Here is a 17,284-nt window from a genome sequence, read left to right on the forward strand (position 1 = left end):
TTTCAACTTGTTTGTCAATAATTTACCTCCTTTTTGAAGTTGTACATATGTAGAGCATGCTCTTGCGTATCGAATCAACTGAGAGATATAAACCCCGTATGCAGGTGATGAAGGTATATTGCTGCATAAGTAAGGGAAGTTGACGATTGAAAAGTTAAAGTCATCACGTTTATCATAAAGCTTGGTTGTTAGATTACCATTAAAGTCTTTTTCAAGTAAAATATCCAAATATGAAACAGATGTGTCAGACTCTGTGGTATCTTTTCTCTCAAGCTCACCGGGATATATCGTATTGACATAAGAACGGAAATAACCATTGTTAATTGACAATACGTCGTCGATATATCTAAATGTCGAGTTGAAGGCCACAGCAAGCATGTTAACAAATACAAGTTAGCTACAGTTTGATATTTTGTAATGTGCCAATGTTCATGTAAATATGTATGGCTTACAACACATTCTTATAATATGAGAATATGCTTTAGTGCCAATAAAGAACTGAATATGACTACTCATGCTTCTGCTGTTCTTCTTAAGAAGATTTCAAAATACTACTTCTTGTATATTTCCATGGAAATCCTTGTTTTTGTAATGTGCTTCCACACTATCCTGGCCCCAAGGACCCCCATTTAAACAAACTTAAATCTGGACTAACCATGTATGGAAATTGAGAACATTCTCTCATTTTTTTTCTTGAAGTTCTTTTTCAACAAAAAACAATAATTCATCATGCAGCTTCTTTTCTTTTAATAAAGCATAAATATATAATTAATAATAATTAAAAAAAAACTACATGTATATCTATTATTTTATTGTGTCATAGGATCATTCTAAAATATTATACTCATATTTTCTCCCAGTGTTCATAACTTTAAAAAAGACTTAAATTGCAGATCAAGTTTGGAAACAGAAAAAAACAACAAATATAAGAAAAGTAAGAAATGGTTAGTTCTTGCATCATTCCCCTGCTGCATACATTTGAAAAAATAAATCACAAGAGGCCCATGGGCCACATCGCTCACCTGAGTAACATTGGCCATGCTGTTCTTTACCAGATTTCCCGCCTTTTAATATACCTATTGTGGCCCTGCCCTACCCCCGGGGGTCATGATTTGAACAATATAGAATCTACACTACCTGAGGATGCTTCCAAATATGTCTCAGCTTTATTGGTCCAGTGGTTCTTGAAAAGAAGATTTTTAAAGACTTTTCTTATATATTTCAATGTAAAACTTGGATTCCCTATTATGGCCCCGCCCTACCCCCGGGGGTCATGATTTAAACAATTTAGAATCTACACTACCCCAGGATGCTTCCATATAAGTTTCAGCTTTTCTGGCCCAGTGGTTCTTGAGAAGATTTTTTAAGATTTTTTCCTATATATTTCAATGTAAAACTTGGATTCCCTACTGTGGCCCCGCCCTACCCCCGGGGGTCATGATTTGAACAATTTAGAATCTACACTACTCCAGGATGCTTCCATACAAGTTTCAGTATTTCTGGCCCAGTGGTTCTTGAGAAGAAGATTTTTTAAAGATTTTTCTTATATATTTCAATGTAAAACTTGAATTCCCTATTGTGGCCCCGCCCTACCCCCGGGGGTCATGATTTGAACAATTTAGATTCTACACTTAACCAGGATGCTTCAATATAAGTTTCAGCTTTTCTGGCCCAGTGGTTCTTGAGAAGAAGATTTTTTAAGATTTTTCCTTTATATTTCAATGTAAAACTTGGATTCCCTACTGTGGCCCCGCCCTACCCCTGGGGGTCATGATTTGAACAATTTATAATCTACACTACTCCAGGATGCTTCCATACAAGTTTCAGTAGCTCTGGCCCAGTGGTTCTTGAGAAGAAGATTTTTTAAGATTTTTCTTATATATTTCAATGTAAAACTTGGATTCCCTACTGTGGCCCCGCCCTACCCTCGGGGGTCATGATTTGAACAATTTACAATCTACACTACTCAATAATGCTTCAATATAAGTTTCAGCTTTTCTGGCCCAGTGGTTCTTGAGAAGAAGATTTTTTAAGATTTTTCTTATATATTTCAATGTAAAACTTGGATTCCCTACTGTGGCCCCGCCCTACCCCCGGGGGTCATGATTTTAACAATTTATAATCTACACTACCCCAGGATGCTTCAATATAAGTTTCAGCTTTTCTGGCCCAGTGGTTCTTGAGAAGATTTTTCTTATGTATTTCAATGTAAAACTTGGATTCCCTATTGAGGCCCCGTCCTACCCCCGGGGGTCATGATTTTAACAATTTAGAATCTACACTATCCCAGGATGCTTCCACATAAGTTTCAGCTTTTCTGGCCCAGTGGTTCTTGAGAAGAAGATTTTTTAATGACCCCACCCTATTTTTGTCTTTCCTTGATTATCTCCCCTTGTAAGGGGACTTGGCCCTTTATTTTAACAATTTACACTCCCCTTCACCCAAGGATACTTTGTACCAAGTTTGGTTAAAATTGGCCCAGTGGTTCTTGAGAAGAAGTTGAAAATGTGAAAAGTTTACAGACGAAAGGACGGACGGATGGACGGACGACGGACAACGGGTGATCAGAAAAGCTCAGGTGAGCTAAAAATATAAGTTATGCGTAACACTCCTGTGACTAAATTGAAACAATGCAATCTTAAATGTTTATTAACCTAGCCAGAACATGACTAAATAGTTTTCCTGAACATTTACAGTGTATATATTTCAAACTTTAATAATACAAAATTTCTACATTGTATAATATGTAAGATATTGTAATGTCACAATGGAATGTCCAAGTAACCATCACAGATAAAGTGTTAACAAAGTGCCAACTATACACCAATAATAAGACTGATTAAAGACTCTAATGAGATTCATATAGTACATATATAAATATAATTATTAACATTTGTAAACACTGACTTCTGAATATAGTCAGGTAACTGTCAAATAAATATATGGTACCATAACATTCATTTTATTATTTTTGAAAAATTATTAAAAGGTAATAACTTAATATCCACTAACAAGATTTAAAAAAAAAACCTGCTAAAAAGAAATGACACCACCTAGGATTTAGCCTTGCATCAGAAAATTTCTTTGCTCTTAGAATCATTTATATTATTATCAGTCTTTTAAATGCAAGTGATTTTCTGTACTAATTTAGTAAAATTACAATTTTGACCCATTTTGACTTGTTTCCGACCTTATCAAATTTTGATTCTTAAAAACAAAATCTACATTTTGTTTATTCTTATAGCATATAACACTTTCTCATTTCAGATCGGAGACATAATTCATATAAAAATGTGTTAGGTGTTATATTAATATGATACATATCATGAAACATCCTCAGTGTATCACAGTATATCATGATACATTTCAGCTGTATTGTTGATATCTAATAAGCTGATTTTAGAAAATTTAAAAGATATCAAAATAAACAAAAGATCAAATCAGCAGTTTCATATCACACATCTGTGACTTAAAAATAAGTGAAGAAAAAGGTATTAAATATATGTAATAATACTTGTATTGTATACAACACTGAATGGATTAAAAATATTGCCAATAAACTGTATGTACTTAAGTACACCTAGTCGAAGTAGATATAAATTATCATGTGTAAATTAGAAGTGTACTATGAAACCTGCCATTTATCAAAAGTAATACTCCTTCTCCCTCTTTGAGGTGACATTTCCAGGAGACACACTATTGCTGTGATTTACCATCGCTTCGTCTGTATGACTGTCTGTGTGATTAGACAGGGAATTTTCCTGAGATGTTTTTGCTGCTGAGTGTTCCATTTCCTTTAAGAGTCCCCTGACACATGGTAGGAATTGTAAGACTGACTGGAGGTGACTGACACTTCCTTTAAGGTCCTGAATTGATGACTCACGGACTTCTGCCTCCTCTTCTAGTTGCTGAACTCGTTTTTTTAAAGTCTGTATTTCCCGATTTTTGTTCTCTTCTAATTGCACTAGCTGCTGATCACGGTCCAGTAATTCCTGATTCTGCTGCTGAATCATTCCTTCTAAGGACTGGATTTGTTGATGCATGGCATACAGATGCCTGTTTGCCTCATCTATGCTGCTTCTACTTAACATCCTAGAAAAGCAGCAAACTTCGTTATTATTAAACAATTGTTTAAACTGGAAATGAAACCATTGAATACACAGGTTGAGCTAACTACACAAAAGAACAACATGAAGATCTTAGGAGGAAATTCGAGCGGCGTGTAACAAGTTACCACACCCCCCTTGGGCAACATCCCTTTCACGGTCGTTGACAGCTGACGGAATATCTGGGCAAAACAAAATACTTCCAGTTAAAACCTTTTTTACCTTTTCTGTTTGTGTCACCTCTGAAAAATATTCGTCGTCAGCATCTGACAAGTGTATCTTGCTTTCGGTTGCACCAAAGGAAGTTTACGTTTACCGTGACATGCGGACGAAGTGAAAATTTTGTCCAATGAAAATTCTCGATATACATCTGTGGATTTATCTAGCCAATGACCTTTGGTGTTTTGTACTGCTATGGAAGACAGAAATACGCGCCATTATCAATACTCTGGTGAGCTGAGGAGAGGGAAATGACATTATGGCCAAAGTTAATATCAGCAATGTTGTTGTTTTAGATAATCCTTCACCGTTTCTTAACCCTTTTCAATTCGAGATAACTTTTGAATGCTTAGAAGATTTACCTGAAGGTTGGTTAAAGGCTTTTATTTATGGTATAAGACACAGGGGCTTGCTCCCGGCTTATAAAAAAAAGTATTATAAAAAAAAAATCAAGTACGAACGACTAGAACGTTTTGAATTTCTTATATAATATTTTTTTACACGCCGGGAGCAAGACCCTGAGGTATAAGAGGTGTTTGTTTGGAAAGGGGGATTACCTATTGTTCTATCGGTTTTAACGACATCCAGGCAAAGCGCCCCCTAACAAAACCGTACCGGTCAAAGCACCCCATGATTTTGGTCAAAGAGACCCCTAATATACTTTTACAGTAAGATGATGTTACAAAAACCACCCCCTGATTTTGGTCAAAGCACCCCCAAACTATTGGTCAAAGCGGCCCCTAACATATTTTATAGAAAAATTTCGTTTCAAATCCGTTCCCAAGCAATGGTCAAAGTGCCCCGTTTTTTTTTTGGTCAAAAGGCACACCCCTTAGATAATTTTTTTCTGAGATACTTCTAAATTCTTGCAAGCAAACATTTGATTGGATAATTGAAAGGTCACAAGGAGATGACCCTGAATGGGGTTTCTTCAGATCCTTGTGTAGCGATCTATGTTAGTGGATCAAAGGATCTGATTTTAATCAGATTGGGGAAAAAAAACAAAATATTATAAAAATTTAAACAGGGGTCCCAGTTTTAAGGGAGATTTTCATCGTAAATATTAGGGGTGCAACGATACACCAACTTCACGATACGATACGTATCACGGTAACTATTCAGTTCACAATACGATGCGTATCATGATGCATGACAAGATTAAAAAGGCTTTCAAGTTTGTCACCATATTTTTTTAAACTTGACAGGGGTATATCAAATGTTCATATTTTTTGATAATAATTAAAATGTCATTTTGTTAACTTTGTAATGAATTGGATTGATAGGTAGATCTTTGAGTTGTGACAATATTCTAAATAGTGGTGTTCCAATCATCGATTATAATCGAAAATCAGTCGATTGTTGGCATAATCCAAGCGCTCGATTACAAAATTTTTATTCTGATTAATCGGGTTATTTATTTTATTTTACAAGCATAATGGTTTTTAAGCTGAATATTCCAGCTGCGACTTGTCTATTAACTTATTTGTGCATCGTAATGGCGCAGACAAACAGACATTTTATTCATACCCGGGTAACAACGCTAATTCCCGGGTATGGACATACTTTGGATTCTACAAAATGAATGATGAACCAGCTGGACTAGTTAGAACGTTCTGTAGTTAAAATGATATTGTCCTACGGACTAAGGCTTGTCCCAAGACACAGTTAGATTATTCTAACTACAGGTGGACCACCACAGAAAGTAGTCATTCACCCATTCTTACCATTTAATAAACTAAACTGACAGACTTTGTAAATGTCCGATTATAATTGATAATTAGTTACAGTAGCCCGATCATCGATTATGAAATTCTTACCAATTCCCATCACTAATTCTAAACCAATGATGAACATTTACAAGGAACTACGAGGACCTAATAATCTTCCTTTTAAATTGGAATGAAAAAGAAAGACATTCATTCTTTTATTAACGTAGAAAACCAGTTGTCGTATTTCTCGTGTTAACACGTTTTAGTCAACAAGACAGCGAATTTTCATTGAAATACACGCATGATGAGATATCATGTATTACAAAAGAATACGTTAAGATCTAAAGGGTTTATCATTTGTCTTAACATCTTTAACTTTTAATCACATTAAGTCCTTCTCCTTGTTAAATCTGAGGTCTGTAAGACGCTGGAGATGAATTTAACTGCCGTTAATATGTTATCGTCGACCTCACGTTTTGCGCGGAAGCCATTTTGAAATTGTAAACAGGGGGAAAAAAACGGACGATTCGGATAATTCTGGACCGATTGAACTGAACAACAATATCAGTATAGCATATCGTGAATTGAACCATGGAAAATTATACTGCGATATACCGTCAAACGGTTTATCATTGCACTCTTAGTAAATATAGAATTACCTATGGAATGTATGCACAAGGCAGATCAGATAGATGATGTTTTACAAGTCTCTTCTGTCCATATCCAGTAAATGTTTAATTTGTCGTAAATTTATGATTCAAGATCGTGTGTATCTGGAGACTGTTCAGTAAGTTTACCCGGGGGTTGATATGTGCCTTAAGTTTTTCTTTAGCTTAATATGTTAACACTCAGTCTATGTGCTTGTGTGCCTGGTGTGGACAGTAGAAGCAGTGACTAATATTACCAATTTAAGATAACTTAGTCAACAAGTGCAAATATGGATGTAGTTCATTATTTGTGTGAAAAAAAACAACTCAAAACATTAAAATATCAACTCTTAATTGTTAGAGAGAGGTGTATGTGTTTTAATTTCAGGCAAAGTGGCAAGTCTATTAAACTGGTCTATTGAACCTTGACTTGAAACTTCACCCAGTCTTCTCACAGTTCTATCATTGATTTCCTACTACTTCAACTACTTCACATTTCTTAGATACACGAGATAGGAAAACAAACCAAAGATTGACCTAACGGTTTTATTCCCTGGACATAGTGCAAACTAAAAACTTACCTCCAACATAAATAGATATGAACAATATTAATATTTGTATTTATTTAATTCATATGTTGGCCCTTGTCCAAGTATGACATCATATTTATAATTAAAAGATATAGATAAATAATTGCATACGGATTCAAAATTATAACTTTTTTAAGCAGTAGTACGCACAGACTAGTGATTTCCAATTTTTTGTAGTCTGCAAAGCATTTCATTAGTCCACCCTCTGTCATATGAAAATGAAAACATGAACGAAATATTGGTTTTCTCCCACAGGTGCTTGTGTGGACAGGACCCCCACCCCAACCCACAAATATATTAGGGCTGTATCAATATATCGATACGTATCGAAAAAATAACTTCCAATACATATCGGACAGGAAGATTTTCTTATAATTCTGTGAAAAAGTTGGGAATTTCAATCACCAAAGGTTATATTTTCACTGTTTTGAATCAAAATTGATCAATAATGATATAATCATTAAGGAGATAGCACATCTTACTAGATAAATATTATAAAATACATAGACAACTTTATCTTAACGTCGTTTTTACAGACATAAAAAGTTTGAATTTGAAGTGTAATTTGTAGAGATAGTGAGACAAAACCTTTGAAATGGGTTATAAAACAATTAGTTTTTATAAAATTCATGCATTAAATAATTCATTAGAATTTTTTTTGATAGACTTGTTAAAGAATCCAATATGTATCAGAGAAGCGCATTATAAAATATTGTAAAGTATCGTATCAAATTTTTTTGCTCAATAAACGGCCCTAAAATATATTCCCAGAGTTCAAGGATATTTTGTCTTCTTTCATAAATTATTCTTCTAGCACACATTTGCAATGTATTCCTTGTGGAATTCCCAAAAATCACACCTGCAGTATTGTATGATTGGAGAAAATAAATCGCTTTTGTTTGTTTACCTACATTGGACCCCTCTTGGAAATCAGGCCAAAAATATCATATACCTAATTCCTGCCACCAAAATGTGTTATCATATCTTGTTTCGGTAGATAATTTAATTGTCAATACATTTCACAATAATCCAACTGTTCTTCATCAAACGTGAAAAGTGTTACAAAAGTTGGAATGTTAAAGCAGAAAATACGAAAGTGGTGTGATATTTTGATAGTTTTGCGTGTTATGAAATCAAGGGAAAAGCAAGAGGTCCTCTAAGCAAGAGGGAAAATTTTGATAAAGAAGCTAAAATTGATTCAATTTAATTTTGCTGCAGGTTTTCAAGATAAGTCAGAATTTTTTTAGGGGTCATAAGGGGCCTGTATTCTGCCCCATGCCCAATGGTAAAAAGTATGTGTTCTTCCCAATTTCAAAAAATGAAAATTCCCAAAAGACAATCAAAACAAACAAATATGGTTTTAAAAATGTCTGAACTCAGTAAAATGTAGGGCTGAAATGATACTCCCCCTCCATGATACGGTACATATCACGATACTTGTGTCACAATTCAATTTTTTCAATACGATACATTTTAAAGAAGAAACAAATCATAAGGTTAAGGAAAACGTATTCAGATTTCAAAAGGCAAGTAAAAGGTGGTGATACAATAAAGAGCACTACTTGTGCTTCTGTAGATAACAAGAGCACTTTGTTCGTGTCAATACTAGCAGTGGCAGCCTGCTCTGAAACTTTCTCCGACGCAATTTTCTGAATGTGTGTCAAACTGTTAAAATAAGGTCAAACCAATCTATTTCAAGGAGTAACCAAAACCGGATTATAAATAAATGTACCGAACCGAAAATCGAGATAGTGAATCGAACATTGAACGGAGCAGTAATATTGAACAATATCGATATTTCGGTGAATCGTTTCAGCCCTAGTAAAATGTATATATCAGGAATGGTGTTCAAAAAAAATCTAAAAGGCATGTTCACTACAAAAACTGATCGACTGAATGAAAATAAGTCAATAAATACCTTGCAAATAAAAAAAATAACCACTTATTTGAATTTACTTAGAAAAATGTTAATTTGATATTTTTCCGAATTTCAACCAAATATCGCTATTTTTTCCCAAGTGATAAGGCCAAAGCCCTGGATTTTAAGACCTAAAAAACCCCTGTAAGTGAGGTCAGTGGTCAGTTTTCTTTTTAAAGTACTTTTTCTATTGATGATGACTACTGGTAGTTGGATTATTGTGGAATGTATGGACAATCATATAGCAAAAATATTTTTTGTTACGTCACATTCATAATTGATTTAAAAGAACAGTAAATACAGTTAGTTATTCATTTTTGTTCATTTTTTTTCCCGTAAATGTTTAAAATATGGAGTTATATGAAGTGTCTTTTAGGGGTTAAAACAACCAAGTTCTATATTGCGTTATTGATAGAGGAAAAAATGAAAAAAAAAGTTGGTTGACATTTTTGTGCATTTAGGGGTATTAGTCTTACCCTGACCTATTTATGTTGACGACCAGTAACCTTCAGCTCATTGACAACTATTGTGTGTGATAACTGTAATTGTTCAGTGAACTTCAGTGTGTTTTAATTAGCATGACGTGTCCAGTACACATCATCATGTGTGATTAACCATATGTTGCATCACTAATTTTTATAGTGTGAAGATACAATCCAGTATTGATTCCTGCAGAGATTCTGAGAACTTTTGCTGTAAAAAAAAAAAAAGAAAAAAAGCTTGAAAATGGATGAAATGTGTATATTACTTTTTTCCTCTAATTAGTTTAAGAAAGATGGTTTCATATGAAAGTGAATGAAAAAATGTAACTTTTGTAAGGTGACTATAACCTCTCTCTCTCTCTCAAATCTGACAAAATTTTAATATTTTGTGCCAGTCCTTCCCTAGGTTGGTCCTTTATTTCGTGGGTATCATCATACAATGAAAACAGCAAAAATTGAACCCTCCCCCCTTTCCAATGAAAATTTGTGATTTCTTAATATTTTTTGTAATCATGTAACATTATAAATGACTTTAATTAAATAACTATAAAAATTGATATATTTTTTCCCATAGATTTGGAGTGGAAGATAATTTATGTAGGTGCAGCAGAGAGTGAGGAGTATGACCAGACACTGGACTCTGTGTTGGTCGGCCCTGTTCCTGCAGGGAAACATATGTTTGTATTTCAGGTAAGCTTACATGTTCCATCAAAAATGCCAATTATAAATTTTGTTAATGTTTTAGCAATCATCCAGACTTCATGATTCCAACTCCTCTACCTGTTGTTTATCCTGTATAAATAGGCTTTTGATTCAAAGGTCTTTTAATAGATACAGAAATTTATGAAATATAAAGCAAATTATCCTCACACATGCATTTATCATGACTTCTGATCTTTGTAGGCTGGTCCCCCAGACACAGTAAAAATACCAGTACAGGATGCAGTGGGTGTAACCGTAGTCCTTCTGACTTGTTCATATCGCAGCAAAGAGTTCATCCGCGTGGGATACTATGTCAACAACGAATATTCTGACCCTGAGCTTAAAGAAAATCCACCAAGTTCTCCTCAGTATGACAAGGTAGGCTTTAACGAGGTTGGATCCTGATATTTAAAGTCTTAAACTTTTTTTGTCAAGTATATGTTTAGTTTCTACACACATAGCTTATTTAAAAATCAAAACAAAAAATGGGGGTCAATATGCTTCTTTTGGCGCTACAGTACATTTAATATGACCTTTTTGCACTGAAATTTGTGTCTTAATCAAAAATCACATCTTTGATGTTTTTCCTCCAGTGTTTTTATCCAAATAGATCAAAAATAAACTGTTAGTCTATTTAAAAAAAGACACATCAAAATTGTGACTAAGAAAAAGTTTCAAATTGCTTCACATAATCAATTATTTGACCTTTCTGCAGTCACAAAACGTGATTTTTCTGGCATTAAAAATTTAACAAGCAAGAAAATTATTTTAAAGTCTTAAACTTTTGCTGAATTTAAGCAGATTGATCAAATTTATTATACGCCCATCTTTAGACGGGACGTATAATGTTACGGCGTTCATGTCCGTCCGTCTGTCTGTCTGTTAGCTTTTCTCGTGTCCGGCTCATAACTTTAATACTATTAGGCCAAGGATTATCAAACTTTGTCAGCTGATACTTCTTGGGTAGAAGGTGTGTCGCGCACCAAAAGTAGGTCGTTCTGACCTTAAATTAAGATGCTATGGCCAAATATGGAAAAATCCCCTCCGGCTCATAACTAGAAAACTATTAGACTTAGAATCATCAAACTTGGCCAGTTTATGCATCTTAGGTAGAAGATGTGTCGCGACCTATTTCAAGGTCACTGTGACCTTTAATTTAAGTGAAATTTAAAAAAAAAACTGTCTTTTTACTATTAAAGTACACAATCCCAAAAAATGTAAAAGTGTTGCAGTATCCTTATTAAAAAAATGTTAAAATCAAGAAATACTTATTTTTTTCATTATATACTTTACAGCAATCTATAACAAATATAATGTTACAAGAGAAATTCCACCTCTCCCATGGGTGTAATTATCAAGCACTGGTCAAGGAGAATTTTGATAACAGAAAATTGCATGTCAAATTAGAGAGAAATGAATGAGTTTAGTGTGAGGAGCTAACTGGTAGAGCATCTCTGATCAAGCAGGTGTTATCTATAAGGTATCACACCGGTAATTGACCAATCAAAATGAACTTAGTCAATTGTAGTTCCATACATAATAAAGAAATATTTTTTTTATTGTGAGAATTTTTTTAATTTCCCTTATTCTATTTTTACATTTTTGGTATCTGTGCTTAGGATATTTTATGTACTTTGTAAAATATTAAAGGTTTTTGACAGGAACTATTTCTTTCGGGGCATAGGAGGCCACTTCCTGGGGTGCACACAGGATGTTTATAAACACATTGAATACACGTGGTTTTGAGGGTATTCCTGTTTGCGGATGGAAAAAATCAGAAAATGCCGTGTAGGTACCCTATTTTTTGGTGTCAGCTGATGTGACTGGTAACGTTTAACACTTCCTGCTAAATATTTTTTCATGCATTCGAATACCTGATTTTTAATGATTTTTTTATTCTATATAGAATTACATAGTGAAAACAATTACCGGTGTGATACCTTGTATCTCTTGGGAATTGGGCAGAGGAATCAGCCATGTTGGATTAAATAGTTTTTGTGGGCTAGCCTATCTTTTAAAATGAATTTGGTGAAAAGTAATTAAAACTAATTTGATATTGTATAATAAACTAATTTGATATTGTATAATAAACTAATTAATTAAAACTAATTATACTTGGGGGGGGGGGATGATATTGGAATTAGCATGCCCGTTGTCCATATGAATTGCAGCTTAAAACCAGTCTGACATTGAATCTAAAAAAACAACAACAAGTATTTAAAAAAAAGTTTTAATTATGGTAGATAGTCCCTACAAATCTAAGAGTCAAGCAGAAACCTTATTAAAAATGTTGCATCAAGATTACAATTTTTTTTTCTTTTTATAAATCTTTGTAACAAATCGAAAAAAAAATGTTTGTTTTCAAATTTAATTTCAGAATGACATATATATGGATTTTAATTGCACTACAAAGCAGATAGCGCAGATCCATTCATCCCTTGGGAGTTGGACATGCATCCAGTTAAAGATTAATTAATGAGTTCAGTGTAGGAAGGCTAGCTGTCTCAATCATTTCTGTTAGAGCATCTCTGATCAAGCAGTTCTTATCTGTATCCTTTGGGAATTAGACAGAAGAACTGCTGGTCAGTTTATAGCATATGTCATTTGATGGCCAGTCTTTTATTTTGAAATTAAATTGGTATAGATTAAGTTGTTAAGACTAAATTGATATTGTTTAATATGATATTTTTATTTAATTTTTTGAAAATATCAACTGGCAAATTTCAGAGCATCATGTCTCACAAATATGAAAGATGTCTGGGGGGGGGGGGGGGGGGGGGGGGGCAGATGGGCATTTGTCAAGCTCTAACACTACCATTTGAGGATCTATAATGTAATATTTGTTATAATGCGTATACCACAGGAAATGTATAAACAAAGATTATAAGAAATGGAAAAATCTTGGAAATCCTTGTATCAAGGTTGACTTGATTTTCTTGCACTCTAAACTGTTCGTGATAATTGAACAATATTTGACGGGCGTATCATGCTGTGGCGGGGCACTTTATCTTATATATTAAGGAAAAAACAAAAGTGGGAGTCTATGTTGTAAATTTTTAGATATTACTAAAAAAGTTAATTTTATGTTAAAATTGGCTCAATTTTTCCCTGGACTGTCAGAATATATTTACTATATTTGTCACAATATAATGAAAGAATTCAAAAGAAATAAAATTTGATAGATAAAACATTTCGCTGCAAAAAACAGCTGTTTGCAACCATCATGTAAGAATAGGAATCTAAACTTAACAGTACTGTATATATTTCAAAAGGAAAAAAATGATAATTTTCTCCTAAAAAACCTTCCTCCACAGAATATAGTTCCTGACATAATCCTATTTGAATAGAATTTGATCGTGTTTTTTTCATTGGATATATAGTTTAATTTGCATTGTAGAATCCAGATTTAACAATGTTTAATGTTAGAACTTAAAAATGATGCAGAATTTTAGAAATAAAGGTCCAGACCAAAATCTGCTCAGAAGCTCAGGATCGAACCTCCTTAAGAGGAGGGAATTTAGGTTTACAGTGATTGTGGTAGACTTTAAGAGGAGGGAATTTGGATTTAGTGATTGTGGTAGGCTGTAAGAAGAGGGAATTTGGATTTAGTTATTGTGGTAGGCTGTAAGAAGAGGGAATTTAGGTTTAGTAATTGTGGTAGGCTGTAAGAAGAGGGAATTTAGGCTTAGCAGTCTATGTGAAAGTCTAAAATTTTTACAGGACATAAGGTCTGGTAAAAATATATATTTTACCAGACCAAGCATTTAATTATCAGACCAACTTTTTTCTTTAAATTCACACATACTTATGATGCTGAGATTGATTAAAAGGGAGGGGGAAAATTCTCATTGTGAAAATGAATCTTGAGTAAATCCAGAGAGTTATGGTTATAAAAAATGATTTGAATGAAATGAACAAGGTTACTATTATTAATTTTTCTTGGTAAAAGGTAGTATATAATTGCATACAGTTTTCTCTTTTTGGTTATTGGATTCATATAAATGAAATACACAGTGTTAAAGTTTTTTTAAAACTTAAAATGCACTTTAAATATATATTTAATAACTCATAATGGTTACTTTTAAGTAACTTTTAAATAATGAAAATAATTTCCCCCAACCAAATCTACATATGAGCTATCTATAGATCTCTATTCCATAACAGAGAAAATTTAAATTAGAAAAAAAAAAAAACAATCCTGATGATGACAGGGTTGTTATAGATAAAAATAAATCATGCATTGCTGCTAAATGGGCCAAATAAAAGATATGTGTGGAAAATAAGACCATGTGTACATGTAAATTCAGATTGTTATGGCCTATTTTTTTTTTCAGACAATCGGTCCTGAATCCTGAAATTTTTTTCCAACCGGAACCAAATTTTACTGGTAAAAAACCGACGGTCCGGTGGCTTTCGCATCAACTGGTTTAGTGATTGTGGTAGGCAGTAAAAGAAGGGAATTTAGGTTAAGTGATTGTGGTAGGCAGTCAAAAGAGGGAATTTAGATTTAGTGATTGTGGTAGGCAGTAAGAGGAGGGAATTCAGGTTTATTGATTGTGGAAGGCAGTTAGAGAAGGGAATTTAGGTTTAGTGATTGTGGTAGGCAGTTAGAGGAGGGAATTTAGATTTAATGATTGTGGTAGGCAGTAAGAGAGGGAATTTAGGTTTAGTGATTGTGGTAGGCAGTAAGAGAGGGCATTTAGGTTTAGTGATTGTGGTAGGCAGTAAGAGGAGGGAATTTAGGTTTAGAGATTGTGGTAGGCAGTTAGAGGAGGGAATTTAGATTTAGTGATTGTGGTAGGCAGTAAGAGGAGGGAATTCAGGTTTATTGATTGTGGAAGGCAGTTAGAGAAGGGAATTTAGGTTTAGTGATTGTGGTAGGCAGTTAGAGGAGGGAATTTAGGTTTAGTGATTGTGGTAGGCAGTAAGAGAGGGAATTTAGGTTTAGTGATTGTGGTAGGCAGTAAGAGAGGGCATTTAGGTTTAGTGATTGTGGTAGGCAGTAAGAGGAGGGAATTTAGGTTTAGAGATTGTGGTAGGCAGTTAGAGGAGGGAATTTAGGTTTAGTGATTGTGGTAGGTAGTAAGAGGAGATAATTCAGGTTTAGTGATTGTGGTAGGCAGTAAGAAGAGGGAATTTAGGATTATTGATTGTGGTAGGCAGTAAGAGGGGGTAATTTTTGTTTAGTGGTTGTTGCAAAATGCACCACTTCACAAAAATGCATCTCAAAAAATTGCAGGGTTGCTGGAAATTATTTAAGATGGTGGGACAAGGAAATATACTATTTTATTTATCAGAATATATATTTTTTTCAGGTGGAGAGAAATATCCTAGCCACCAATCCTCGAGTGACAAGATTTAAAATAGATTGGGATGACACTCAAGGTACAGATACAGAAAATGTACCTCCCACCAACAGTACAGAATCAGAATCCAATCAAATGAAAGACGCCACGTTATCAAACAGTAGTAAACCACTGGCCGCCACATTTAGTACAGAAAGTAACAGTAATATGGAGGTCAACTGACATTGCTCAAAGGGTCATAGGTCATCTCTACGGCAGCACTCACTCAATAGATTGCACTACTATGACACTACCTGCAGCTAATTATCAATTCATGATGAACTGGGTTAATTATTGTAAAATTTGTTGTAATTTTTGTTTATGGAAAAAAAAATTCTTCAAATTGTGGCATTACCAGTGTTCTGTTGGGGTTGAATTAGGAGAGAAAATAGGAGAATGAAAAAGATCATGTTTGAAATTATGCAGTACACAGTGTAAAATCTCGTCATTTTATATTTCATTGTCGCCAAGAAATTCCGATTACTGGGACTCTTCTAATTGGGTTGAAACTATTGATTTGATAAATTATCCAAGTTCAGGGGAGATAATGTTTTACTGAACGTTGTAATATTTTTTTTATCTAGTATTTGAATTGTTTTATATTTATAAGTTAAGTAGAGGAAAGGAATGTAATAAAAAAGCGAGAATTTTGATTTAGTTTTGCAGATACACATGTGATGTAAAGTGATCAACACCATATTTATTTGATTCATTGTAAAAGACTCCATTCTTTCTGGATTAACACTAGGATATTTAGTGACGCACAAGTAAAATTTATGGTGATAAAAAAACATGATTAATTTATACAAGTCATTGTAGCTCAACAATGTACTGTATTGTACCTCAGAAATCATGCTTTATCAATTAGTGTATTAATTACTGTTACATTGTGAAAAATTGAAACCTCGTGTGGGGTATTCTAATAAAAAATGTGATAAATTGAAGCCTTAATCTTTGTTATAAATGTACTTAATCCAGTATATATGCCAAAATTCAAGGTTTTTGTTGGTCTTTTACTAGACAAGAAATGTCTTTTGAAATAAAAGATGCATTGAGCCAGTGTTAACTCAAGAATTATTATTTGATCACAAAGCATTCATTCTGCAGATTATTTTTGGTATGTTCTCAGACTTAATGGAGTTTGGATTTAAACATCATAGGAAGGTAGTTCTTTGTTTGAGGCTTTTCATTCTTGGATGAAAAATGAAACAGGGACCTATATACTATATCCCTGATTGAAACGATGAATTGGTGCGGGAAAACAAAAATTAGGGGACACCCGGGTTCGAACCGGGGACCTCTCGATCTGCAGTCGAATGCTCTACCACTGAGCTATATCCCCTGTCGATGAGGAGAGGAAATTTGTTGATTAAATACTACTCAATTTTTTCAGACCAATGCATCAAACGATTATTTCATTAAATAATTTTACAAAATTAGTAAGACATTATTCAGAACACGGACACCTTTTGTGTGATCAATATTATTTTGCTGTGTATTTTATTGACCGGTGTACGTCATTTTCTGCAGTTGCTAAGAGCAACCGAAAGAAGCGTATGATACGGG

General features: G+C 33.9%; 2 protein-coding genes and 1 non-coding gene across 3 annotated transcripts; 1 reads left to right on the top strand and 2 right to left on the bottom strand.

The window, feature by feature from the left end:
* Positions 1 to 2,937: 2,937 nt before the first annotated feature.
* On the bottom strand, positions 2,938 to 4,421 carry LOC133200947 (uncharacterized). The gene is made up of 2 exons (XM_061336761.1): positions 4,329 to 4,421; positions 2,938 to 4,092 (listed from the first exon to the last, which is right to left on the bottom strand). The coding sequence occupies exon 2, from the start codon at positions 4,089 to 4,091 to the stop codon at positions 3,645 to 3,647; it is 447 nt and encodes a 148-aa protein (XP_061192745.1). The 5' UTR covers position 4,092; positions 4,329 to 4,421; the 3' UTR covers positions 2,938 to 3,644.
* Positions 4,422 to 4,544: 123 nt separating this feature from the next.
* LOC133200948 (histone chaperone asf1b-B-like) lies at positions 4,545 to 16,662 on the top strand. The gene is made up of 4 exons (XM_061336762.1): positions 4,545 to 4,693; positions 10,246 to 10,361; positions 10,575 to 10,751; positions 15,689 to 16,662. Exons 1-4 carry the CDS (start codon positions 4,585 to 4,587, stop codon positions 15,899 to 15,901), a joined length of 615 nt encoding a protein of 204 aa, XP_061192746.1. The 5' UTR covers positions 4,545 to 4,584; the 3' UTR covers positions 15,902 to 16,662.
* Positions 16,663 to 16,988: 326 nt separating this feature from the next.
* Trnac-gca (transfer RNA cysteine (anticodon GCA)) lies at positions 16,989 to 17,060 on the bottom strand. The gene has a single exon. It is a non-coding gene; the product is annotated as a tRNA-Cys (tRNA).
* Between the last annotated feature and the right edge of the window lie 224 nt (positions 17,061 to 17,284).

Source organism: Saccostrea echinata, unplaced genomic scaffold (genome assembly GCF_033153115.1).
Source record: "Saccostrea echinata isolate AGI-Se365-2 ecotype Australia unplaced genomic scaffold, CSIRO_AGI_Sech_v1 ptg000041l, whole genome shotgun sequence".
Lineage (NCBI taxonomy): Eukaryota > Metazoa > Mollusca > Bivalvia > Ostreida > Ostreidae > Saccostrea > Saccostrea echinata.